Here is a 27,449-nt window from a genome sequence, read left to right on the forward strand (position 1 = left end):
TTAACCTCATATCAAAAGGAGATTAATAATTTAAAACTCAGCAGTTTCTCCCATAATAAAATGTTTGCCTTTGTGGCATTTAGACTTTCACTTGATGTTCTGTCAACCAGAGCACCTGCACATTCATCGTTCTGTCCTTATTTTCTCTCAAGCTGATCAATACAACATCAGAGTGATGCTTTCTGTGATCCTGCCTCAGGCATGTTCAAGCACACAAGAGTCTGTGCACAGCATCTATTTCCCCACACCTCTAATGTGCTGGAAAATGACTGTAAATAGCCTGAGGGCTCTGGAGCTCAGTTCTGCTCTTCTAATGACTGGTACTGACTCATTTTACCTCAATCATACTAATCCTCGTGTCCACTTTTGCATCATTTTCAACTTCATCTCCCTCACTTTTTTTCTTTCGAAATGTAAAATTAGTGATGTATCATGACTCGACGGGTTTCTTAATATGTTGTTTTCACCCCCATGGTTTGCAGTGTCCACAACACGGCTGTAAATGCTGACCACATGTGACCGAGGCAGTGACATATGTGACATATGTCACTGCAATGTGTGTAATTGCAGTGAACTCTGCTGTTCAATACATGAAGTCTAAGTAGAATCCATAATTGAAATGTTGACTACACAAAGATAATAAAGAAAATGAAAACTCTGCACTCCCATCCATGTCATTTTAAACTTTATAAAGCACACAGTTTGTATAAACTGACCAAATGACACAGACCTATAGTAGTGTCACCGATGTTAGGGCCGAGGGTCAATAACCACACTCCGGAGGAGCAGACACCAGAGGACACCAAGAGGCGGACAACAAGAAGTGAATTTAAAAAGGGTAAGTATTTTATTAATTTAAAACAATAAAAGCAGTGATGCGAATGTTCGTGGCTGGGACCCAGCGTGGGAAGGGGAACGGGGGGGGTTGCCGGTATGTGGTTCTTCGGGGGCTCCTCTTCTCACTGGTTCGTGGGTGAGACAGTGGCTTTCTTCGTCTCCTCGGATGTGCTCGTGAGACAGGCAGACGACAGTGCTCAGACTCGGCTGGTGTGTACGTTCACAGAACAGTCAATAGGAGGACAGCAACTTCTCCTCTTCCCCGAGGGACAGACAATGACGGTGCTCGGGCTCGGCTGCTGTGTGTGTTCGTAGAACAGTCGGTGGGAGGACAGCAGCCTCACCTCTTCTCCGAGGGACAGACAATGACGGTGCTCGGGCTCGGCTTACGTGTGTGTTCGTAGAACAGTCGGTGGGAGGAAAGCAGCTTCACCTCTTCTCCGAGGGACAGACAATGACGGTGCTCGGGCTCGGCTTAAGTCTCTCGCCACACCGGGCACAAAGGAAAACCTGGACACAGCTTTAGACAGATCAATTTAAAGGGATCTTCATATTCAGACGTCAATTTTCATTCATCTCAGTTTCGGAGGAAACACAGTCGTTAGACCTCACCACACTCGTGCATAAATCACTCTTAGAAATCCTCACGCGTGTACATTTCACTCTCTCAGACACTGCAAACTCACTTCATGTCCACAGTGATTAATCGACCCGTTTCTCCTCTCGCTGTAGGGTGAATGACTCCAAGAATGGCGGTTTCAGAAGATTGACGTGAACACATCAGCGGTCCTCCCAGCTGTTCCAATTACTATGTTTCGCTCTATCAACAGGATAACACACACTGCCCGCAACACAGGTTAGTTCCCGCACTGGTGATGGACAATCTTCACATGTGGTCTTTTTCTAAGGTTAACCAAATGAAGGATGCACTTAACTTTTCCTCGTGGTGTTTTCTCCAATCCTGCGGTGGTTTCCTCACTCACTTTGGCCAGTCACTTCTCTTCTTCTCTGCTGTGTAATCTCCTCACTTACTCCATGGTACTGCTGTTCTTGGTTGCTTCCGAAAACTCACTTAATGAGCATGTCTCGGGGAAACTTCACAATAGAACACCGATCAGACATTCAACCTTCAGCTTTCTCTTGTTACGCCGCCGTCAAGACACACTGTAGCGTTTTTAGCTGCTTGTTAAATTACGGATGAGTTTACTCATCAAATAAGATTCTCCACCAGATCTATCAAGATCAAACATATATGAAATGAGTTGTTAAAACGTCAAATTCAGTCAAGGAATTAGTTTAGCTCAAAGGCAAATATGTATAATAATCGTCATTACACATACATATTTTACAATTCTGATTAGCAGTATAGTGATACAAATCCTATATGTATTCGTCCAGCAAATGCATCAATGATTTATACACTAACGTTATCTCATGACCATAAGTAACGTGACTTTACCAAACAAAATTTAAGAGCAGAGGTAGCATAGATCGAAACACAGTTTAAGTCACCAAGTTTGTGAGCGTGAACAAAGAGAACCCATCACAAATGCCTTTATGGGTTTTTATTAAACTCTACATGGTAAACAAAATGAAGACAAACAAATACATGAAACACAAATGCGCTAGGATGCGCAGAGAGAGAGAGAGAGAGAGAGAGAGAGAGTGAGAGGGCATGGCCGCGAGGCAGGTAAAACATGTCTGAAAACCATTAAAATCATCTTTAACAAAGAGGCACGATCTTAACGCAGCTAATCTATATTTAGAAACGGATACTTGCAATATTGTTGTTGGACCAATATCTGTATGCGCGTTGATGGAAATCTTGAATGGTTTCAGAATGCAGTCCTGTTGAAACGCTGAGTTTGGGTTCTGAGTCCAAAGTTCCATGGCCTAAACGGACTCCCCAGAGGGGAGTCCCTTGGAGTGTCTTCTCGTCCTCTTTCTTTTCCTTTGTGATTCCCAAAAGTCCCCTCAAACATGGTTCGGTGATGGTGTTTTAAATGCATACCTGCCCTGCCCCCAGATGGTCTGCGGGCCAATGCCATGAAAGTGAAAAGGGGGCCTAAGAAAGATCCTTTGTTTCTCATGGCACCTCATTTTCATAGCTCTGACAGTTTGCGTTTAATACCTAAACTTAGTTATGGGCATAGTATGATGTGTGCTATGTTTTTATAACATAGCTCATCATATAGGGATTTCAAAGATGTGTAGTTACATATGAAACATGCAAGACATTGAACTGTGAACGTATGAATACGTCAAATGAACCCTGAATCAAAACTTGCATATCTAACAAATACAGAGTATATCAAAATAGCACGAGCGACAACACACAACCTAGAGATTTAGATAGATTTACAAAAAGGATAGTTTAAATCACATAAGTTCCTATTTGTCATAGAAGTTTCTCTGGTTAGCCTCAGATGGTAAGTTAGAGATGAGACACAGACTTAATTACTTACGCTTTGAAGTCTATGAGTCGTAAACATCCTACAGGGAAACCAAATGGTTATCACACTATCTTTGAGAGTTTAAACCCTAAAACCAGACCCCATGGAGCTAGGTCTGCTATGGTCTTTGAAGATGTGATCTTAATACCTAGACAAAAGGGAGTGAGAGGTTGAATGGCTTGATCCATACACTACAACACACTTGCCCAGATACACCACTCCTGCTTGCCCAGATACACCACTCCTGCTTGCCCAGATACACCACTCCTGCTTGCCCAGATACACCACTCCTGCTTGCCCAGATACACCACTCCTGCTTGCCCAGATACACCACTCCTGCTTGCCCAGATACACCACTCCTGCTTGCCCAGATACACCACTCCTGCTTGCCCAGATACACCACTCCTGCTTGCCCAGATACACCACTCCTGCTTGCCCAGATACACCACTCCTGCTTGCCCAGATACACCACTCCTGCTTGCCCAGATACACCACTCCTGCTTGCCCAGATACACCACTCCTGCTTGCCCAGATACACCACTCCTGCTTGCCCAGATACACCACTCCTGCTTGCCCAGATACACCACTCCTGCCTGCCCAGATACACCACTCCTGCTTGCCCAGATACACCACCCCCTCACTGCTCAAACACTTCCCTTTTATGCACCCTTGTCCTGAGCGTGTGCTTCAATGAAGCGCAGCTTAATTCACTTCAGCTGCCGCTCGTTATGGCCAGCAATCAAGCACAGCCAGAGTTGGGACTAATGAGGGATTTTTGAATCTCTGGGTTTTTCCACCCGGTGACAGTAGTGCTGTAGTAATCGAGTACCCTCGGACTTGGTCATAGGTCTCGACAAATGTTCTTATCGTTCTCGTCCGAGTCCAGCAATGTCTTATTTTCTTCTTTTAAAAAAAAACATTGATAGATCAATATTCTTGTGATCCGAAAACGAATGATCCGAAAACTGTTGCGGACTCTCGACTCAAGAACAAGAGCCGATCGTGCCCATAGGTTCTCTCTTCACACAGCAGTTCAGCTCAGTGTGTGCTGTTGATGTAACTAAATGACTCCCAGAAAGTGAATAACTGAATTAATTTGTGGACAATATTAAGTGTTTACCGGAGACGCTAAATGCGAACGATTCAGCTGAACTGGTTCGACCGGTTCACTAAAATAAAAGAACCGGTTCAAATGAACAATTCGTCCGCGGTGCAAACCAGAGAGCATCGATCATTCATCGGGCACGATGTCAGCGAGCAGCGGCATAATACCATTTGCTTTAACAAACCATAAAGAATGTATCCACAGTGCGCTTGAAAGGAAACTTTTTGCAACAAAACTTTACCCGAAACCTGTGGGAGAACATCCAATTTCGTAACACACCATCAAATGCATCACAAAGAGAGGCAAGTTAATGGCATGTTTCAGAGTTAGCTTTGCAGTTTGATTATTTTTATAAGTTTGTAAAGTAGGGCTTAAAGATAAGATTGATCGTATGTTTAGTGTCATTGCGATATGGACATGTCAAATATAAGGATGGGCACCGAAACGTGCTTTTAAACGAGCCGTGGGGCCTCAACTCTTTCTGGCGGATCCTTTATCGAAGTTCGAACACACAGGCACGCACGCACGCACGCACACGCCCACACACACAAAAAGGTGTTTATTGCTGAACAGCCTTGCTGTTAGGAGGGCTGATAAAAAAGTTCCTTAAAAAAGTGTTTTATATTTTGGTTACTTTGGGGGACACCAAGTAATAAGTTTAAGAATGGGAACAGATTCAAGTGTTTAGTGGATATTTGTTACATTTCCTATGGGCAGAATAAAATTGTTACACTTCAATAAAAAAATGTAAAGTTACACTTAGGCTTTGTGACTTTAGTGCTACACCTAAAGTTAATGCCCTGACAACAGCACATTACTGTAGAACTGACCTAATGACACAGACCTATAGACTGTTAAACTGCTATTTTTGGGCGAGCGCAATTCTGAGCTCGGCAAAAATCTTTTGGGCTGTTAGAAGATGCGGGTGGGATGAAGATTATTAAAAAAGGAAGGAAGCTGTGCCCTTGCCGCTAGCGGAAGCAGCCTTGCCCTAGAGTTTGATGGCGGGGCTGTGGGCCATAGACAGGGATTGAAAGAGGCAGGAGGGAAGAGCTGGGAACGAGACTGTGCCACTAGTAGAGGCATACTCTCACTGACGGGGATGCTTGCGGTAATGGCTGCTTGCACAGCAGTCTGGATCTCAGCGTCGTGGATAATTGGCAAAGGGCTAGCGCTACAAAATCATGGCCGTGGCCCAGGTTTGCCGATGGCCTGCTTTTTGGACTTGATGACCGAAGGCCCTTTACTCTGGGGGTCATAGCAGGAATTATGTTGGGGCATGAGTAACGGACCTAGGCAGATCTGTCTCGCCTTGTTTGTGGCTTTGCACAAAGTTTTTACCTTCAGTGAGGAGACTACCATCTCAGGATACGAGATGGAGTGCATGAGGGCCTGGCGGCCGCATGGTGTTACTGGAGGCTCGGTTGCGTGTCTTGGCGAGCGTAAGTGCTCTGAGCAGGGGTGGGATCTGATAAAGGAACCTGGAGAGAATGAAGGTATGTGCGCTTGCATATTTATAGAGTTGTTCCTGTGTGCTGATAAGATAGGTGGTGTAATTGCTGATGACGAATTGGTCGGACATATTATTTGCACTTGCTCCTCACTAACTTTGTTAATAAAACATCATTTAGTAAAAAAATAAAGTTTTTCCTTGGTGTTTTTGAAAAGTTTAATGTACACACTATAACATTATTAATACAATCTGCATTTTCACGGATCAGCAAAAACAACTTAAACATGCACAGTATTATACATGCCTGGCCAGTGGATGACAATGTCACTTTGTAAAGAAACTACATGCCTGTGCATTAGTGTTAAGTGTAGGGTTGTCACGGTACCATAAACATGTCTTACGATACTATACCAGCTGAAGTCCCTCGATACCAAGTAGTATTAAGATGCTAGAGTATTAAACCAACTCCTTCAAAACGCTAATTTGGATCAATATTTCGTATGAGTCATTCAAAGCTAACACAGTAATTTTGGAGATAAACACAGCAAAAAGGCAGTTTTAAGTGTTCAATTAAACATTAATGCACATATGCAACATTAACTATGGTACTACGATGCTACTATTTCAAAAATAGAGTGGCATCGCGGGTATTTTGAAGCTTCAGCATCTCAATGCTACTGTAGGACAGGTACACCGTGCAACCCTAGTTTAGTGTATACTCATGCATGCCTATAGACTGAACAAGTAATATGGATGAACATGATGTCAGAATCTTCACAATGTGCAGTTCTCGCAGTTTACACCGAGACGAGAGTGATGTCTATTTCAAAAGTTTGCTTTTTCGGTCCCCCAAACAGACAACTGTTGTTGTTTATACAAAATGTCAAAACCCATTCCAATTGTAGTTGAAAACATTGTTACGTAAATAGCCTCTTTGCTGACGGGGTATGCAAGAGTGATTTAGTCAACATACAATCAACATATATTTTTTTGTTTAATTAGATTAAAATCAAAGGCACAGCAGAGTTAAAAAAGGAGGTTTTAATATCATTAAAATGGCAAAGAGGAAGTAGTTTTAACAATGACATGTTTGGAACCATCATACTTGGAATGACCCAAGGAATCTGCAGAACAAACTTACATGAGAATAAGGGCATTTATTTAAATGTTGTATCAGTTTCATTAATTTTGTTCCAGATCCTCCTTTCACAACTGGTTCATTTGGAACATTTATTCTGGAACCTGGCATTTTTTTTCTCATTGCGCACACAATACAAATGATTGCTATGAGCAAAATCCCAGAAGTTGGATCATCATGACCACTGACAATACAGTTTACTCTCATGTGAAATCAAACCAAGAAGAACAGCACAACTTTGTATCAATATAATCCCTGTTTTTTAACAATCCAAATAGATTACAGGTTTGAGAACATCCTTAGATTCAAATCTGATTGCCGGATGAGATAAAGTAAATTGTATATCTGACAAAATAAGATTTCACATCAGTGGTAATTCACTAATTGCCAACAGTTATTTCTCGCTTTTAGGATAGGTGGCGTACAAGGAGTATGCATTTGATATGCTTAAAAACAAGAGAAACACTGGGAAGCAGAAAGGGCCCTATTTTAACGATCTAAGCACTGGATCTAAAGGACACGGTGCAAGTCCACTTAGGGTGTGTCCGAATCCACTTTCGCAATAGTTTAACGACAGGAAAAATGGTTGTGCCCACGGCGCATGTTTTAATGGGATTTGTCCCAATTCTCTAAATACACTACCCATCCAAAAAAAGTCTCCAAAAAAGGTTCAGCAATGTTATGTGTCCAATGAATGAGGTCAGCTTCCTCAATATACTGAATGACCAGGTTATTCCATTTATTCTTTTTATCCTTCAAGATGGCACGGGCATTTTCCAAGATGAAAATGCCGGGATTTATCGGTCTCAATTTGTGAAAGAGTGGTTCAGGGAGCATGAAACATTTTCACACATGGATTGATTGACTCTCCAATCATCAATACATGATCTTTGTGAAAAATGTATGCAATTCTGGACTGGAAAAAATTCTGGAAATTACGGAAGCTCATCTAAGCGATGCCGTAATCAAGCGGCAAAATGGAAAGCTTGTCTAGCGAGGAAATGGAACATATTATTTTGTGTACAAAAAGATATAAGATCTGACTTGTCCTGTAGACAGTCTTCTCACATGCTTTAACCTCTCTCTCACGATCGGACGATTCACAGGACAAGTCTAATTTTTATCTTTATGTACAGAATAATAATCGTTTAAATTGTTATCCTTTCATTTTTTATATTTGGCATGTTTGTGTGCTGCTGCATGTCCCTCTTTGTGTAATAAATAGAGTGTGGTGCAGTCTATTTCAGTTGCCTTAAAAGAGCAATGCGCCCGAACCCACCACACTTTTAATTTAATTTTTCGCATATGTTATTGAAAAAACATGGTGTATGACGCAGAATTGATAACTGCGTTGGGCTGAAACTAGTAAAAAACACCACCGCAATGCGCCGGGTGTATGATAGGGCCCAAGACTAATTATTTTTATATAAATAAACAAGACTTAAGAAAATTTAAGAATGTTTTCATGTCTGCGTCATATTTCAAAAAAAGCTCTGTGTGTGCACTTTGTGTTGAAAAAAGTAATCACGCAGATCATAAACATTTACCTTAATATAAATATATTTGTTTATTTCTTACTTGGACTAGGTTTGTGTTTTTCCCATCAAATGTTGTTTTGTATTTTGTTCAGGCTTAAACAGGATGATGTAACATTTAGGTGCAAATATGCAGAATAATAAACCAAAGCTTGAGGCTAAAATGGCAAATATCTCCACAGCTACAGTAAATTTTCCAGGAGAACTGACATAAGCTGGAATAAATGTGATCCACACAGCACAGAATATGAGCATACTGAATGTGATGAATTTAGCTTCATTGAAGTTATCAGGCAGCGTCCGAGCCAGAAAAGCAAGAATGAAGCACAAGAGAGCCAGTAGACCAATATAACCCAGTACAGCCCAGAAACCTACAATAGACCCCAGACTGCACTCAAGAATGATCTTCTCTTCATAGTATTTCATACTTTTATATGGAAAAGGAGGGGATATTGTTAACCAAAGCACACAGATAATAACCTGAATAAGTGTAAAGGAAAGAACACTGAGTCTCTGTTGTACCGGCCCGAACCATTTCATGACATTACTTCCTGGAAGTGTGGCCTTGAAGGCCATTAACACAACTATTGTTTTCCCCAGAACACAAGATATACAGAGGACAAAAGTGATCCCAAACGCTGTGTGACGTAACATACAGGACCACTCAGTGGGGCGACCAATGAAAGTAAGTGAACAGAGAAAACATAAAGTCAATGAGAAGAGCAGCAGGAAGCTCAGCTCGGAGTTGTTGGCTTTTACTATGGGGGTGTCCTTCTTATTGTAAAACAGAACTGTGACCAGTACAGTTATTCCTACTCCAAACAGTGAGAAAAAGACCAGCACTATACCCATAACTTCTGTGAATGACAGAAACTCCACAGCCTTTAACTCACAACCAGTGTTCTCAGCATTAGACCAGTAATCCTCTGGACAATGCATGCAGTTATTTGAATCTGAAAAAAAGATTGTGATCACTATACTGTACTGTACTGTACTGTACGGCAGTGGTCACCAACCCTGCTCCTGGAGATCGACCGTCCTGCAGACTGTAGCTCCAACCCTGCTTCAGCACACATGTCTGTAATTATCAAGCAAACCTGAACACCTTGATTAGATAGTTCTGGTGTGTTTGATTGGGGTTAGAGCTGAAATCTTCAGGACGGTCAATCTCAATGAGCAGGGTTAGTGACCACTGCTGTACGGCATGTAGAGACAAAAAATACTTTTCATTTATAAACGCCTTTGATAATTAGCTGTACATACACTGAATCTAAATATTTTTAAGATTTTTTTATTTGGGCTGAAGTTTACCTGTCAAATTACTGATTTCTCCATCTGCACATGGAATACAGTCATAACAGCAGACAGGTCTTCCTTTCTGTGTAGCCTTCCTGGTACCTGGAGGACAACTCTCACTGCACACAGACCTTGGCTTCTACAAGAAATGATATGGAGAATATTATAAAATTTGTATATCTTATATTTTATCTATATATGCATGTATGGGTTTTGCACTTATCAAAGACACATAATGCACATGAATTGCGCTGAATTTATTGTTTTTACTTCTTACTTGTATAATAAGTATGTAGTTTTAGCGACTTTCTAAGCGTAAAGTACCTTTCTTTACCACTTTGGGTGAGAAGTGTTTAAACATCACAATAAATCATGCTTGCAATCAATAAACCATTTAAAAGCACCTGACGTACATATACAGTGGATACGGAAAGTATTCAGACCCCCTTAATTTTTTCACTTTTTGTTATATTGGAGCCATTTGCTAAAATCATTTAAGTTCATTTTTTTCCTCATTAATGTACACACAGCACCCCATATTGACAGAAAAACACAGAATTGTTGACATTTATGCAGATTTATTAAAAAATAAAAACTGAAATATCACATGGTCCTAAGTATTCATACCCTTTGCTGTGACACTCATATATTTAACTCAGGTCCATTTCTTCTGATCATCGTTGAGATCGTTCTACACCTTCATTTGAGTCCAGCTGTGTTTGATTATACTGATTGGACTTGAATAGGAAAGCCACACACCTGTCTATATAAGCCCTTACAGCTCACAGTGCATATCCGTGCAAATGAGAATAATGAGGTGAAAGGAACTGCCTGAAGAGCTCACAGACAGAATTGTGGCAAGGCACAGATCAGGCCAAGGTTACAAAAATCTGCTGCACTTAAGGTTTCTAAGAGCACAGTGGCCTCCATAATCCTTAAATGGAAGACGTTTGGGACGACTAGAACCCTTCCTAGAGCTGGCCAAACTGAGCTATCGGGGGAGAAGAGCCTTGGTGAGAGAGGTAAAGAAGAACCCAAAGATCACTGTGGCTGAGCTCCAGAGATGCATTCAGGAGATGGGAGAACGTTGTAGAAAGTCAACCATCACTGCAGCCCTCCACCAGTCTGGGCATTATGGCAGAGTGGCCGGACGGAAGCCTCTCCTCAGTGCAAGACACATGAAATCCCGCATGGAGTTTGCTAAAAAACACCTGAAGGACTCCAACATGGTGACAAATAAGATTCTCTGGTCTGATGAGACCAAGATAGAACTTTTTGGCCTTAATTCTAAACGGTATGTGTGGAGAAAACCAGGCACTGCTCATCACCTGTCCAATACAGTCCCAAATGAAGCATGGTGGTGGCAGCATCTTGCTGTGGGGGTGTTTTTCAGCTGCAGGGACAGGATGACTGGTTGCAATTGAAGGAAAGATGAATGCGGCCAAGTACAGGGATATCGTGGACTAAAACCTTCTCTAGAGTGCTCAGAACCTCAGACTGGGCCAAAGGTTTACAATGACCCTAAGCACAGAGCCAAAATAACGAAGGAGTGGCTTCAAAACAACTCTGTGACTCTTCTTGAATTGCCCAGCCCTGACTTAAACCCAATTGAGCATCTCTGGAGAGACCTAAAAATGGCTGTCCACCAACGTTTACCATCCAACTGCATACTTTCCGTACCCACTGTATATTTTCATCATCCAGAAAAGCCCGGCAGTTATGAGATAGCTTAAAAAATAGGGTTAAGTCATGACAAAACCTGAATGGCGTTATAAGTGGTTAGCAACTTGCGTATGCTATGTGAATGTTGGATTCAAATGCAGTATTATCAGATCATCTTTGAGCATCTCGCTGTATTGGCTTGAAGAAATAAAGTTTTGGCCGTTCAGCACCTGGAACCTTCACCTGCGAGATTTCTTTCTGCATTTAGATGACCAACTTTCCTCAATAAGAACACAGTTTTCCACAGAGTTGTTAAACAGTTATTTTGAAGAATGTTGGTAATCGAGCAACGGCAGTACACATTGACTTGCATTTGTCTCGTTTACCAACATTTTTCAAAAAAATCTTCTTTCGTGGTCTACAGAATAAAGTCATACAGGTTTAAAATGAAGGGTAAGTAAATGATGACAGAACTAAAAAAAAAATTGGTGAATTATCCGCCATCTGCAAACGAGCAGTGTCTTGTATTGCCTTCTCAAAAGTGCAGTAAAACTCCTTCCTGATGGAACATTTTTCCTAACTCGGTCCGTTCAACTACATCTCTCACAACATTAAAAAAAAACGACTTAAAACCCATCTCTTCTGTGAATACTTAAAAGACAAATGAGAAAAAAAACTAACCCTCTCTCTTTCTCCCAACAGGTAGTGTTCTGGCTTTTCTTGAAACTAGTAACCTGGTATTTGCACCAATAGTATTGCTCCTGTATGACATATCGCTTTATTGGTCCCTGAACTTTCTGTAAGTCGCTTTGGATAAAAGTGTCTGCTAAATGTAAATGTAAAACTATGCCTATAATTTTAGTTGGCCTTTAAAACAGAGGGTATATATATTTGGTCAAATCATCTATATAGTATGATATTGCTAACATCCAATATACACATGTAATTAATTTTTATACTGTACTGTATTGTGTTTACTTAATTATATTTTATGTACATGATTTGTTTCAGCAGTTGATGAAACCCTGTTGGATAATAAGGATATTGTCATTTACCTGCAACTGTCCTCCAGCCCAGATGATGTTTTCAGTGTTAAGCACAAAGCGCTGGTCAGGGGGCAGTGAGGCATCATAGTAACCCACTGCTTTAAACTGAATTGATCCATCAGAGTCCTGCTGCCAGTTCACAACTTCATACTGCGCCACTGCACCACCAGTGCTGTCAAACCACACACGACCTCCAAATTTAACTGTGAAATTAACCTTTTTAAGAGCCTCAACCATCTGGTACAAAGACAGATTTGACAGTTGACAGTCATAGTGACAATTTAAACACATACAAATTGTAGGGATGCATTTCTTCTTTTTTTACCTGTTGCGGTTGTATTGTCATATTTTTCTCACAACCTCGTTGTTCTTTGCACTTGAGCAGACTGCGTAGTGCATAAGCCACAGCATACACTGCTTTGTAGACATTACTTATATATCTATCAGGTGCTTCTTCTGTGTAATTTTTCAGCACGAGTAGGTCTTTATATCTGCTGCAATTTAATTCAGCTTGAGATAAATTCCCATCTCTTTGTGAGCACGGTAAAACTGTGTCCCAGAATGATTTCATAACATAATCTAAAAACCCCTCAACAGAGATTTGGCTCACTGCAAACCCCAGTGACCCTTTCATGACACGAAAAGTGTTTGGAGTGATCAGAGCCTTTGAAGTTATCCATCCTACCACTCCTACAATTTGGAGGCCTGTAATGTTCTGAATACTTAGTTGCTCAACTAAAAATTCCATCTCATAAAATGAAACAAATGCAACAATCACTTTTGCTGTGCCTTGTTTCATTGTTTTTACCACTTTTTGGAGTTTTTCAAACTCTGTGCGGTAGAATTTTACAGAGTACTCTATGCAAATCCCCTCCTTCTTGGCTGCATTCAGAAACATTTCCATTCCATAGTTTCCATAGTCATTGTCACTGTTTACAGCTCCAACCCAAGTCCAGCCCAAGTGTTTGACTAGAAGTGCAAGTGCTCGGCTCTGATGATAATCACTGGACGTAGTCCTGAAGAAAGAGGGGAAATCTTTCCTATTACTGAGACAGTCACATCCCGCTGAGGGACTTATCTGAAAAAGAAATCAAGATAAGCAATGAACAGAAATGAGTTACATAACTTTGTCAAATTTGTTATTGCCATTTACCACTGGAATTTTAAAAGGTCCTGTGGTTCTCGACAGAAGGACTGTGGTGGCAGACTCTGTTTCTCCTATGATAGCATGTATAGGAGTCTGTCCATTGCATCTTTGAACTGATGCAAACTCTGGTCCATTCATCACTGCCATAATTGCACTCATAGAAGACAGTCTTGAACCACATGTATCATATATTCTGTAGCCAATAGACACATTTGGGAGTAAAATTCCATTCCTGTTAATCTCCTCAACTGTAAATATCAGCATTTGAACTAGTCGAAAATCTCTCAGAGTCACACTGTAAAATATTAAACCAGCAGGTTAAAAAAAATGTATTAGTGTTAAATACATGATCTTGACTAATGTTTCCTGAATATTTTCCAACGTTACAAACCTGGAGCATGACAAAGGTTGAGGTTTTTGTGTGAATGCAAACAAAGGTAATGTTTCTTTACTGCGAACTGCAAAAACTGATCCAATAGTTACATCACCTTCCTTTGAAAATAGCGAGTATTTAGTGTCCCCCATCATTCGGCAAAGATTGTTTTCAACCTGTGCATTAAGGTGATGGAAAAGCAGAAGTGTGTGTAGGAAAAAAAACATCCCAACGAATGAGCTAGTCTGCAGGTGCAAAATGCAATGCACCCTATTCTCTGATGGATGTTTTATAGAAAGTAAAAAGGGATCAACAATACGCAGCTAATGACCTCATCAAGCAGGGGTGAGGTGTCAGTGGACCCTCTTGCCATACATTTTTGGTAAAAAAAATAGATTAAAACATAAAATAAGTGTTATTGTCAATCATCATTTAAAGTTCCTTTTTATAATTTTTATAATTATAGTAAAAATAATTTTGGTAATAGTTATACTAACTAATCTCAAGATATCAATTGTTATCTCCCAGCATTATCCAGAGGTTTATGTGGCTTGTTCACTTGAATATCATTGATAAATCAAAATTGATTAACTCTATGGCTCATTTAGTCTCTAATAAGAGAGTGGCATCAGGCATGCTTGCTTCAAATTCGGTTTCCCGTCAGGTTTGTAGATCTCCTCAGTAAGAGATTCCAACTCTGAGGTCTCTGTCTGACACAGTTTTGAGTGCAGATACATCATAGAGTTCTGTTAATGTGTATTTTCTTGAAAATGGGGTACTTTTTGGAAATGTACAACCCAGATGATGTTTTCCGTGTTAAGCAAAAATCATGGTCAGGGTGCAGTGAGGCATCATAGTAACCGACTGCTTTAAACTGAATTGATCCTGTTGCCAGTTCACTACTTCATACTGGGCTACTGCACCAACATTGCTATCAAACCACACACAATCTCCAAATTGTGAAAGTAAATAATTGTCTTTCACAATATTGTTTTTATTAAAGTGTCCCACAGAAAAATATGTATGTTTTGAACAATCTAAGGGTGAAACAATAATGAAAATATTTTTATTTTAAAGGGAACTGTTACTTTGCGTTACTTCATCTGCAGCGTAACATTAGTTCTACCAGAAAAACTTGGGAGGCGAATATTGAGTATTGAAGATTTATTAAACAGCTGATAGACAGAATGTATGGTTATAGCGAATATGAATATTGAGTTTCTTTGGAGTAGGCCCTGCCGTGGCTCGCATCCAGAGGGCCAAGAAGTCCTCCAATTCCCGCCTTGAGATGAAGGCAGGGGGCGTAGCCAACTCCTGAGAATGGTCGTAGGCTTACCTCTGGAGTGGGGCCTATCCCCCCCAAAAAAAGGGATTTCTACTCACCCGCTTGTTAGAGTCTCTAGCTGTTCCTGCAGAACGAGATTAGAATGCAAATGTTAATGATATAACCAAATGACCGGTCGTCGGGCCATAAGCAACACTGAGGAGATAGGCCACAAGACTGATACGAGGCCCTGATAGGCCACAACACTGAGACAAGACCCCGATAGGCCACAACACTGACAAGGCTCCGATAGGCCACAACACTGACAAGGCTCCGATAGGCCACAACACTGACAAGGCTCCGATACGCCACAACACTGACAAGGCTCCGATAGGCCACAACACTGAGACAAGGCCCCGATAGGCCACAACACTGAGAAAAGACCACGAAAAGCCATAACACTGAGACAAGGCGTCGATAGGCCATGACACTGCCAAGGCCCCGATAGGCCACGACACTGAGACGAGGCCCCGATAGGCCCCAGTGACTGAGGAAACAAAACTGAATTACATGAATTAATGCATGAATTACCTGGATCTTTGCTGGATAGGGCTGCCGTGATGGTAGAGGAGTCCAGTCTTATTAGGACTCATAAGCGGAGGACGACCATCTACCTGTCCGTTTAATAGTTTCCATTGGAATTCTGTGTTCAGCAGTGGTAGTGGCTGCTCTGATCCTGAAGGAGTGTCGGTATACAGGAGGGGCGAACATAGAGATGATGCCTAGATAGGCCACAACATAGATACGAGGCCTCAATAGGCCACGAGATGGAAACAAGTGTTGGGGGAAGCGAGAAACCATCACCAGTAGATGCATGAAATACCTTGATCTTGACTTGAAAGAGCTTGTCGGGCTTCCACAATGGTTTTGGAGTCAGGTCTTATGTAGGGCTCGAATGCAGACGACAACCATCTGCACACCAGCTTTATTAAAATCCTAACCTGGCAGCTTTCGTAGCTGCTCCGATCCCAAGGTATTGTCCGGTATAGAAGGGGTGAAAGATCGCATGTTCTTAATCAAGCTTATCAACTGCAGAGTTATTTTCTTCTTTTTGCCCTACCAGACGCACAAGTTCAGAATGTTGACAATCAAGATGATTATGTCTCGCATTCAGTCCCACGACTGGTTCGTGACTATCGATCTGAAAGATGCATACTTTTTCAGTGTATTTCGGGAAAACTATTGGGTTTAACCACAGTAAAATATGTATAATTAATGGTGATTAACCATACCTATTTTTACACACTTTACCTGATGCAGTAGACCTAATAATAGCGAAAAACTAAATGCACTTGTCCAGCGAGTGATCAGCAGATCATATATCAACTCTAAGAAATATTACTTTCCTGGCCTTGGAAACATAACACTCTTACTGTAGAGCAATACCGCTTCAGAAATTATAACGAAATCAAGCAGTTTAAGTGATGTTAATATGTGATAAGTAAAACAGAAACAATTCGAGCGTGGAGACGAATGCAGGTTTATTGACCACACCAAAGGGAAAACAAACCGACTAACTAACAAATAACAAACGCTAACAAACAAACTTGAAACGTTAAAGCAGTAAAGAAATGGAAGAAATAGACAAAGCAAAGAGTGGAAGTATTACAAACAGCTATTCACATCTGCATAAACCATCGAGGACAGTCTCCTTAGTTTAAAGGGGTTACAGCTTAAACGCAGCTATTTAGAATAAAGTTGAGATACTTGCACTGGCTTCCTGAGTGTGCTGGGACAAGTTCTTGTGCGCGTTGAAAAGGGTTTTCAGAGTGCTGATGGTTTCAAAGCAAGCGGGTGAGTCTTTCTTAGAACTGGATTGGTTGACGAAGCTCGAACGAACTTAGCCGAAGCAAACTGCCGGAAGGAGCTGTCTCCGAGGAGAGAGACAGGTCTAGACGACGTGCCGGGCAGGAGCGCGAGAACACTATTTTGAGCATCGTTTGCTCTGTTCACAGATGTTTTAAGCCTGGGGGATTCACGCCCCTCCAAGGTGGGCGATCCAATGCAATGAGATGATTTTGGGCGCGAAAGCAATGTTTCTTTGTCCTGCTCATTAGCTCATTTGCATTTAGAGTTGCCTAGAAGTGTTCTCGTTGGGGGAGCACTCCATCCTCCTCGTTGGGACTCCTTTGAAGTCCAGGGGAGTGTGTTGGAATCTATCCTGATCTAATGATGGATGCTTTAAGAGAGGGCAGTTGGATCAGACTTACTGGCGCCGATTAGATTCCAGTTGAGAGGTCATAGTGTTTTACGATGCCCAAAGTGGTCACCTTTGGTCCGACCATATCCTACACTATCATGTAAAGATCCTGCTACAACACAGGAATGTCCTGAGGTTCGCTTTTTAGCTCAGTCTCGAGAGCTTGCGCTTCGACATCGGGATGTGATCCTGTCTCCTCTAAAAGCTCTCAGTTTAAGACTCAACGCCACAAAGAGCGTTCTCTCCCCTACGTAAAATACAATGTATTTAGGAATAATATGGACCTCGACCGCGATGCAGGCACAACTTTCTCCTGCACGTGTCAAATCCATCCTGAGCACCCTGAGGAGCATCAGCCTAGGCCAGAAAGTGAATTCTCATTACTTTCAAAGAGTTTTAGGTCTCATGCAGCGGCTTCCACAGTGTTACCTCTGGGCCATCTGCACAAGAGACTGTTTCAGTTGTGGCTAAAAACCAGGGGGTTTCATCCAAGAGCCACCCCAAAAGGCAGACAAGGTTGACGTGACAGGGGCTTCGCACCCTTACCTTGTGGTTCAGACCTCGGTCTTTGACTTTAGGTCCCACTCTCGGTCCGTGTTGTGGTCGCAGGATGCTTAGATGGGGGCCGCCAAGCATTGGGTGAGGGATGCTATTGCTCTGGCCTATGAGGCGCGTAGTCAAGTTTTCCCCTCAAGGAGTCAGAGCTCAATCCACTAGGGAGGTTTCATCTTCTATGGCCTTAGCAAGAGGCTGGTCCTCTCCGCACACATTTGTCAGATTTTATAGTCTTGATGTCCATGCCACTCCAGGCTCACGTGTAAGTTCTCTCTTCACACAGCAGTTCAGCTCAGTGTGTGCTGTTGATGTAACTAAATGACTCCGATATATTAGTTAAAGTCCGCAGGACTGTCATGCACCCAAGAAAGTGAATAACTGAATTAATTGGTAGTTTACCAAAGACGCTAAATGCGAACGATTCAGCTGAACTGGTTCGACCAGTTCACTTAAAAGAAAGGACCGGTTCAAATGAACCATTCGTTAGTGGCGTGAACCAGAGAGCATCAAACGTTACGATGTCAGCGAGCAGCTGCTTAATACAATTTGGTCTTACAAACCATGAAGAATTTATCGACAGTGAGCTTGAAAGGAAACCAGTGGGACAACATCCAATATGTTTATTGTCATTGCGATATGAACATGTTATATAAGGATGGGCACCGAAACCTGCTTTTAAACGAGGCGTGGGGCCTCTACTCTTCTCTATCGAATTTCGAACATGCACGAGCAGGGCAGGTGCGTACACCCACGCACGCATGCACGCACACATACACAAAAAGGTTTTTATTGCTGCACAGCCTTGCTGTTACGAGGGCTGATAAAAAGTTCCTTAAAAAAGTGGTTTCTTTTTTGGTTACTTTCGGGGACACCAAGTACATAGTTCAAGAATGGGAACAGATGCGAGTGTTTGCTGGTTACTTGTTACATTTTTTATTGGCAGAATAAAATTGTTACACTTCAATAAAAAAAAATTGAAGTTACACTTCAGCTTTGTGACTTTAGTGCTATACCTAAAGTTAATAAAATTACCTTATTTGATCTGCTTTTAGATCATTACAAACAATAATGATATGATTATTTTAGAATAGAAGATATGCTGTCTCTTGCATCACATAAATTATCAATAGTTAAGTATGTGGTCTTGTAGTCATGATTTTTTTCTGTCTGTGTCTTGACTGTCTCAATTGGACTCGGTCTTGACTTGGACTCAAACCTCTCTGGACTTGGACTTGACTCAGTAACGACTAATCCAGGTCTTGGACTCGACAACAGTGGACTTGACTACAGCCCTAACCTATAGTGTACTCCTGCCTTGAGAGCAGCACGCTGCGCTGTCAAACTGACCTAATGAAACAAACCTATAGACTATTCCTACCCTGAAAGCAGCAAGCTGCAGTGTAAAACTGACCTATAGACTCCTCCTGCCCTGAGAGAAGCACGCTGTACTGAAAAGCTGACCTAATGATACAAACCTATAGACTACTCCTGCCGTGAGAGCAGCACACTTTACTTTAAAACTGACCAAATGAAACAAACCTATAGACTACTCCTGCCCTGAGAGCAGTACGCTGTACTGTAAATCTGACCTAATGATACAAACCGTCTTGGTTACATATTTGGATTTTGGATTTGGATTCAATTTATTGTCATTACACATATACAAGTACAGTGTAGCAAAATGGATTAAGAAGAAAAATACAGCATAACATGAGGAAAAGTGGTGAAAAAAGAATACACATAATACACCATAGACAAGACTTGCAACAGGGGAAGTTAATCCAGCTCCGGCAAGCAGCCATCCGGTCCAGTGCCATTACAGCACCGTTCACAGACCCGCTTATCAGGCTGGCGGTTTAAAGCGACGGAGGCGTGTGATTTGGTGAGGGCAATGTGTGTGTGTGTGTATGTGTGATAGTTTGTAATAATCACGAGTCTGTAGAGTGGGGGAGGAACGCAAGAGCATCTCACTGTAGTGCTATTCACAGGGTTGATTTTCCAGCGGCCTTGGGCAAAGCCAGTGCTGGTTCCGCCGAGCCGAAAAAGATAAGATTGTGATTGTTTAGTCGAGAAGCCGTATCCAAGATGTCCCGGCAACCCTCACCCTGAAGAATTGCCTCACCTCCTTTTTGGTCTTGGGTCTAGGGGAGATTGCAATTGCTGCTGTCTTGTCAATTTGGGGACGCACCTGCCCTTGACCCAAGTGGAAGCCCAGATACCTGACCTCCACTCGCCCAAATGCAAACTTTTTCAGGTTAGCTGTGAGCTACCCGCTCCTCTCAGCTACCTCAAGACCTGCATTAAGGTGCTGCATATGCCGCTGCCAATCATTACTATAAATGACAATGTTGTTTAAGTAAGCAGCAGCACATGCCGCCAGTATCCTTTTGTCAAATCCAACGTCGAATAAAAGCGAGCCGCACCTAGCCGATCAAGCAGTTCATCAATCCGAGCATTGGTTATGCATCAAATTCCGACACAGCATTCACCTTGCGATAGTCCACACAGAATCAGACCGAGCCGTTGGTTTTGGGAACCAAAACTATCGGGCTGCCCCAGTCACTGTTGGACTCCTCTATTACTCCTATATCCAGCATAGCGTCTAATTCGATACGGCCGGCCACTTACAACCACTCCCAGTGTGGTCTCAATATGGTGCTGTATGAGTGTAGTGCGGCCAGGCAGAGGCGAGAACACTTCGGCAAAACGGGCCTGCAACTTGGCAACGTCAGTGATCTGGGACGGCGAAAGGTGATCCCCAGGGGCCAGAGTGTTCTTCTTCCCACCTCTTGCCCGAGATCATCCTCCCTTCCTACCACCATCGCCAGCATCACTGCGTCTGCCTCACTTTTTTATTAGGTAGAGGTGGTATAATTGATGTGCCGCGTTTCTGTCTGGTCTTACCACCTCATAATTGAGGTCCCCCACTCGTCGTGTAACCACAAAAGGGTCCTTGCCTCTCGGCAAATAATTTTGAGCTGGATGTTGGGAGCAATATGAGGAGTTTCTCTCCAGGTGTAAATTGACGTAATCTGGCACCCCTATTATATTGCTGGCTTTGTCTGTCCTGGGCCTGTAACAAATTTTCCATAGAGAGCTCCTGCCATTTATCCCATTTTTTGGGATCAGAGAATCAGAGAATCAGATCAGAGAATCCTCGACCCCACTGCACGCCGCCATGTGATCCTCCACCAGGACGGCTTGTATCAGCAACGTTGGCCGGTTGCAGTGGACCCACTGTGCGGTCCCGCGGGCAGCCTTCCCACAAACTGCTCCAGTACCACCTTCCCCACCGTAGTGTCAACATCATCCAGCAACCACTTGCGGCACGCATCCCGGAGCTGTTGGGCAAACACAAAGGGTTGCATGGTCCCCGAGCTCCAGCGACCGAAAACGCAGTCGCTGCTGCTCCGGGGTCCGTCCGACTCGCTGGAGGACTGCCTTTCGGAGGACCGTGTAATCCAGGAGGTTCTGGACTGGCAGCCCAGCTCTCGCTGGCCAGCCAGATACCTCTGCGGACCTCTCGAACAGGTCGATGAAGGCCTCCGGGTCGTCCTGAGGACCCATCTTATGGAGCAGCATGGGAGTCGAAGATGCGGTGACTGTTGGTACACCCTTGGTCTGCCCCCCACTCGTAATCCAGCTCCGGAACACCTCGTGGTCATTCATCTGAGCTTGGAGGAGCCTCTCGAAGCATACTTCCTGCTCCCCCTGCAGTGTCAGCAGGGCCTGATGTTGCTCCTGATGGAGATGGGTGGGGGAGGGCCTGGCGACCGCACATTATTGCTTATGATTCGGTTGCATGTCCTGGCGAGCGTTAGTGCTCTTAGCAGGGGTGGGATCTGCAAAGGGAACCTGGGCAACAGAAACACTGTAGAGAGAATGAAGGTTTGTGGGTGTGACGATCCTGTCCTTTCTGTTCTTGGATTTCGTGCCTTGGGACAGGGTTGCTACAGTATCATGTCTTGTGTGTATGTTTTGTTTTATGTGGAGACACGTGGCGGTATGTTTGGATAATTCGCCGCGTGTCATCCTGTGTTCCGTTAAGCTCCGCCCCCTTGTTTCTCCGTTAGGCTCCCTTAGTGTGTTATCTCCGTCACCTGTCTCCCATTAGTGTTTAGTCTTGTCACCTGCCCTTCTCCGTCCCTGTGCAATCTCCCCTCGTTATTATGTCCCTATTTAATACCACTGTTTCCCCTCACACCTTGTTCGGTTCATTTTATTGTATTTGTCTTTCTTGCCTTACCCCATGTTCCGGATTATATTTGGATTACCCTGAGTGCTTTTCCTCCCCGTGAGTTCTGTCCTAGTATTTCGTGTTTTGGACTTATTATTTTATTTGCTATCATGTTTAATTTCTTCCCCTCGTGGAGAGTTTTCTGTTTGTGAGTACTAGTATCTGTTTTGCCCCATCGTGGGTTTTTTGTTATTTAAATAAAATTCTTTGCTTTAACTTCGTCTGCCTGCATCTGGGTTCTGCTCATACGTTTCGTGACAGTGGGCTTGCATATTTATAGAGTTACTGTGTGCTGATAAGATGTAATTGCTGATGACTAATTGGTCGAACAAATTATTTGCACGTGCTCCTCACTAACTTTGTTAATAAAACATCATGTAGTAAATAGCTGCAGTTTTTCCTTGGTGTTTTTAAAAGTTTAATGTACACACTATAACAGTATTAATACAATCTGCATTTTCACGGATCAGCAAAAACAACTAATGTGTATGACGTATGTAAAATGTGTAAAAAACATGGTGTATGATGTAGAATTGATAACTGCGTTGGGCTGAAACTAGTAAAAAACACCGCCGCAATGCACCGGGTGTGTGATAGGGCCCAAGACTAATATTTTTATATAAATAAACAAGACTTAAGAAAATGTAAGAATGTTTTCATGTCTGCGTCATATTTCAATAAAAGCTCTGTGTGTGCACTTTGTGTTTAAAAAGTAATCAGGCAGATCATAAACATTTACCTTAATATAAATATATTTGTTTATTTCTTAGTTGGACTAGGTTTGTGTTTTTCCCATCAAATGTTGTTTTGTATTTTGTTCAGGCTTAAACAGGATGATGTAACATTTAGGTGCAAATATGCAGAATAATAAACCAAAGCTTGAGGCTAAAATTGCAAAAATCTCCACAGCTACAGTGAATTTTCCAGGAGAACTGACATAAGCTGGAATAAATGTGATCCACACAGCACTGAATATGAGCATACTGAATGTGATGAATTTAGCTTCATTGAAGTTATCAGGCAGTGTCCGAGCCAGAAAAGCAAGAATGAAGCACAAGAGAGCCAGTAGACCGATATAACCCAGTACAGCCCAGAAACCAACAGTAGAACCCAGACTGCACTCAAGAATGATCTTCTCTTCATAGTATTTCATATTTTTATAGGGAAAAGGAGGAGATATTGTTAACCAAAGGAAACATATAATAACCTGAATAAGTGTAAAGGCAAGAACACTGAGTCTCTGTTGCACAGGCCCAAACCATTTCATGACATTACTTCCTGGAAGTGTGGCCTTGAAGGCCATTAACACAACTAATGTTTTACCCAGAACACAAGAGATACAGAGGACAAAAGTGATCCCAAACGCTGTGTGACGTAACATACAGGACCACTCAGTGGGGCGACCAATGAAAGTAAGTGAACAGAGAAAACACAGAGTCAATGAGAAGAGCAGCAGGAAGCTCAGCTCTGAGTTGTTGGCTTTCACTATGGGGGTGTCCTTCTTACTGTAAAATAGGCATGTGACAAGAACAGTTATTCCTACACCAAACAGTGAGAAAAAGACCAGCACTATACCCATAACTTCTGTGAATGACAGAAACTCTACAGCCTTTAACTCACAACCAGTGTTCTCAGTATTAGACCAGTAATCCTCTGGACAATGCATGCAGTTATTTGAATCTGAAAAAAAAACATTTTGATCACTATACTGTACGGTATGTAGAAACAAAAAATACTTTTCATTTATAAACTCCTTTGATAAATAGCTGTATATGGACTGAATCTAAATTTTTTTTTATTTGGGCTAAAGTTTACCTGTCAAATTACTGATTTCTCCATCTGCACATGGAATACAGTCATAACAGCAGACAGGTCTTCCTTTCTGTGTAGCCTTCCTGGTACCTGGAGGACAACTCTCACTGCACACCGACCTTGGCTTCTACAGATAATGATATGGAAAATATGATAGAATTTCTTAATTTCAGCAAACGAGCAGTGTCTTGTATTGCCTTCTCAAAAGGGCAGTAAATGCAGTAAACTTCCTGATGGAACATTTTTCCTAACTCAGTCCGTTCAACTACATCTCAACATTAAAAAAAACTACTTAAAACCCATCTCTTCTGTGAATACTTGAAAGACACATGAGAAAAAAACTAACCCTCTCAGTGTCAAGCTTTTCTTGAAACTAGTAACCTGGTATCTGCACCAATAGTATTGCTCCTGTATGACATATCGCTTTATTGGTCCCTGAAATTTCTGTAAGTCGCTTTGGATAAAAGTGTCTGCTAAATGACTAAATGTAAATGTAAAACTATGCCTATAATTTTAGTTGGCCTTTAAAAGAAATGGTATATACATTTTCTCAAATCATCAATTTAGTATGATATTGCTCACATCCAATATACACATGTAATTAATTTTTATACTGTACTGTATTGTTTTAGTTAATTTTATTTTATATACATGATATGTTTCAGCAGTTGATGAAACCCTGTTGGATAATCAGGATATTGTCATTTACCTGCAGCTGTCCTCCAGCCCAGATGATGTTTTCAGTGTTAAGCACAAAGTGCTGATCAGGGGGCAGTGAGGCATCATAGTAACCCACTGCTTTAAACTGAATTGATGCATCAGAGTCCTGCTGCCAGTTCACAACTTCATACCGGCCTACTGCACCACCAGTGCTGTCAAACAAGATACGACCTCCGAATTTAAGTGTGAAATTAACCTTTTTTAGAGCCTCAACCATCTGGTACAAAGACAGATTTGACAGTTGACAGTCATAGTGACAATTTAACACATAAAAATTGTAGGGATGCATTTTTTAATAACAAATTCTATTTTTTTTACCTGTTGCGGTTGTATTGTCATATTTTTCTCACAACCTCCTTGTTCTTTGCAGTTGAGTAGACTGTGTAGTGCATAAGCCACAGCATACACTGCTTTGTAGACATTACTTATATATCTATCAGGTGCTTCTTCTGTGTAATTTTTCAGCACGAGTAGGTCTTGATGTCGGCTGCAATTTAATTCAGCTTGAGATAAATTCCCATCTCTTTGTGAGCACGGTAAAACTGTGTCCCAGAATGAATTCATAGCATAATCTAAAAACCCCTCAACAGAGATTTTGCTCAGTGCTAACCCCAGTGTCCCTTTCATAACAGGGACAGTGTTTGGAGTGATCAGAGTCTTTGAAGTTATCCAACCTACAGATCCTAATATTTGGAGGCCTGTAATGTTCTGGATACTTAGTTGCTCAACTAGAAATTCCATCTCATAAAATGAAACAAATGCAACAATCACTTTTGCTGTGCCTTGTTTCATTGTTTTTACCACTTTTTGGAGTCTTTCATACTCTGTACGGTAGAATTTTACAGAGTACTCTATACAAATCCCCTCCTTCTTGGCTGCATTCAGAAACATTTCCATTCCATAGTTTCCTAACTCATTGTCACTGTTCACAGCTCCAACCCAAGTCCAGCCCAAGTGTTTGACTAAAAGTGCAAGTGCTCGGCTCTGATGATAATCACTTGGAACAGTCCTGAAGAAAGAGGGGTAAGCTTTCCTATTACTGAGACAGTGACATCCCGCTGAGGGACTTATCTGAAAAAGAAATCAAGATAAGCAATGAACAGTAATGAGTTACATAACTTTGTCAAATTTGTTATTGCCATTTACCACTGGAATTTTAAGAGGTCCTGTCGTTCTTGCCAGAAGGACTGTGGTGGCAGACTCTGTTTCCCCAATGATAGCATGTATAGGAGTCTGTCCATTGCATCTTTGAACTGTTTCAAACTCTGGTCCATTCATCACTGCCATAATTGCACTCATTGAAGACAATCTTGAACCACATGAATCATATATTCTGTAGCCAATAGTAACATTTGGGAGTAAAATTCCATTCCTGTTAATCTCCTCAACTGTAAATATCAGCATTTGAACTAGTCGAAAATCTCTCAGAGTCACACTGTAAAATATTAAATCAGCAGGTTAAAAAATTGTGTTTGTGTTAAATACATGATCTCCTCTAATGTTTCCTGAATATTTTCCATAGTTACAAACCTGGAGCATGACAAAGGTTGAGGTTTTTGTGTGAACATAAACGAAGGTAATTTCTCTTTACTGCGAACTGCAAAAACTGATCCAATAGTTACATCACCTTCCTTTGAAAACAGCGGATATTTAGGGTCTCCCATCATTCGGCACTGAGTGTTTTCAACCTTTGCATTAAGGTGATGGAAAAGCATAAGTGTGTGTAGGAAAAAAAACATCCCAACGAATGAGCTAGTCTGCAGGTGCAAAATGCAATGCACCCGATTCTCTGATGGATGTTTTATAGAAAGTAAAAAGGATCAACAATACGTAGCTAATGACCTCATCAAGCAGTGGGAAGGTGTCAGTGTCCCCTCTTGCCATACATGTTTTATAAAAAAATAGGTTAATACACAAAATAAGTGTTATTGTCAATCATCATTAAATTTCAATTAGATTTTTTTATAATTATAGTAAAACTAATATTGGTAATAGTTATACTAACTAATGTATCAATTGTTATCTCCCAGCATTAACCAGAGGTTTATGTGGCTTGTTCACTCACATGAATGACACTGATAATACAAAACTGATTAATTCTATGGCTCATTTGGCCTTTAATAAGGGAGTGGCATTGCTTTAAATTCTGCTTCCCATCAGGTTTGTATATCTCCTCAGTAAGAGATTCCAACTCTAAATCTCTGTCTGACACAGTTTTGAGTGCAGATACATCATAGAGTTCTGTTAATGTGTATTTTCTTGAAAATGGGGTTCTTTTTGGAAATGTACGACCCAGATGATGTTTTAAGTGTTACGCAAAAAGCGCTGGTCAGGGTGCAGTGAGGCATCATAGTAACCCACTGCTTCAAACTGAATTGATCCTGTTGCCAGTTCTTTACTTCATACTGGGCTACTGCACCAACATTGCTATCAAACCACACACAATCTCCAAATTGTGAAATCATTAATTGTCTTTCATGGCATGCGCATGCCAGTCCCCAATCTGTCCCATAGCGGACAGACTCGACAACAGGATGAGGATGAAATTATCTGTCA

At 41.7% G+C, this 27,449-nt stretch overlaps 3 protein-coding genes across 3 annotated transcripts in view; 1 reads left to right on the plus strand and 2 right to left on the minus strand.

Annotated features, from left to right (window-relative positions):
- The window catches only part of LOC130435844 (uncharacterized), a 476,195-nt gene that overhangs the window by 206,633 nt on the left and 242,113 nt on the right, over positions 1-27,449 (plus strand). The window lies entirely within an intron of this gene.
- LOC130435978 (extracellular calcium-sensing receptor-like) lies at positions 8,570-14,272 on the minus strand. The gene is made up of 6 exons (XM_056766872.1): positions 14,064-14,272; positions 13,679-13,967; positions 12,851-13,603; positions 12,535-12,762; positions 9,833-9,956; positions 8,570-9,474 (listed from the first exon to the last, which is right to left on the minus strand). The coding sequence occupies exons 1-6, from the start codon at positions 14,270-14,272 to the stop codon at positions 8,570-8,572; spliced, it is 2,508 nt and encodes an 835-aa protein (XP_056622850.1).
- LOC130435980 (extracellular calcium-sensing receptor-like) lies at positions 23,137-26,632 on the minus strand. Its single transcript, XM_056766875.1, has 6 exons — positions 26,424-26,632; positions 26,040-26,328; positions 25,212-25,964; positions 24,883-25,110; positions 24,177-24,300; positions 23,137-24,041 (listed from the first exon to the last, which is right to left on the minus strand). Exons 1-6 carry the CDS (start codon positions 26,630-26,632, stop codon positions 23,137-23,139), a joined length of 2,508 nt encoding a protein of 835 aa, XP_056622853.1.

This window comes from Triplophysa dalaica, chromosome 14, assembly GCF_015846415.1.
Source record: "Triplophysa dalaica isolate WHDGS20190420 chromosome 14, ASM1584641v1, whole genome shotgun sequence".
Taxonomy (NCBI): domain Eukaryota; kingdom Metazoa; phylum Chordata; class Actinopteri; order Cypriniformes; family Nemacheilidae; genus Triplophysa; species Triplophysa dalaica.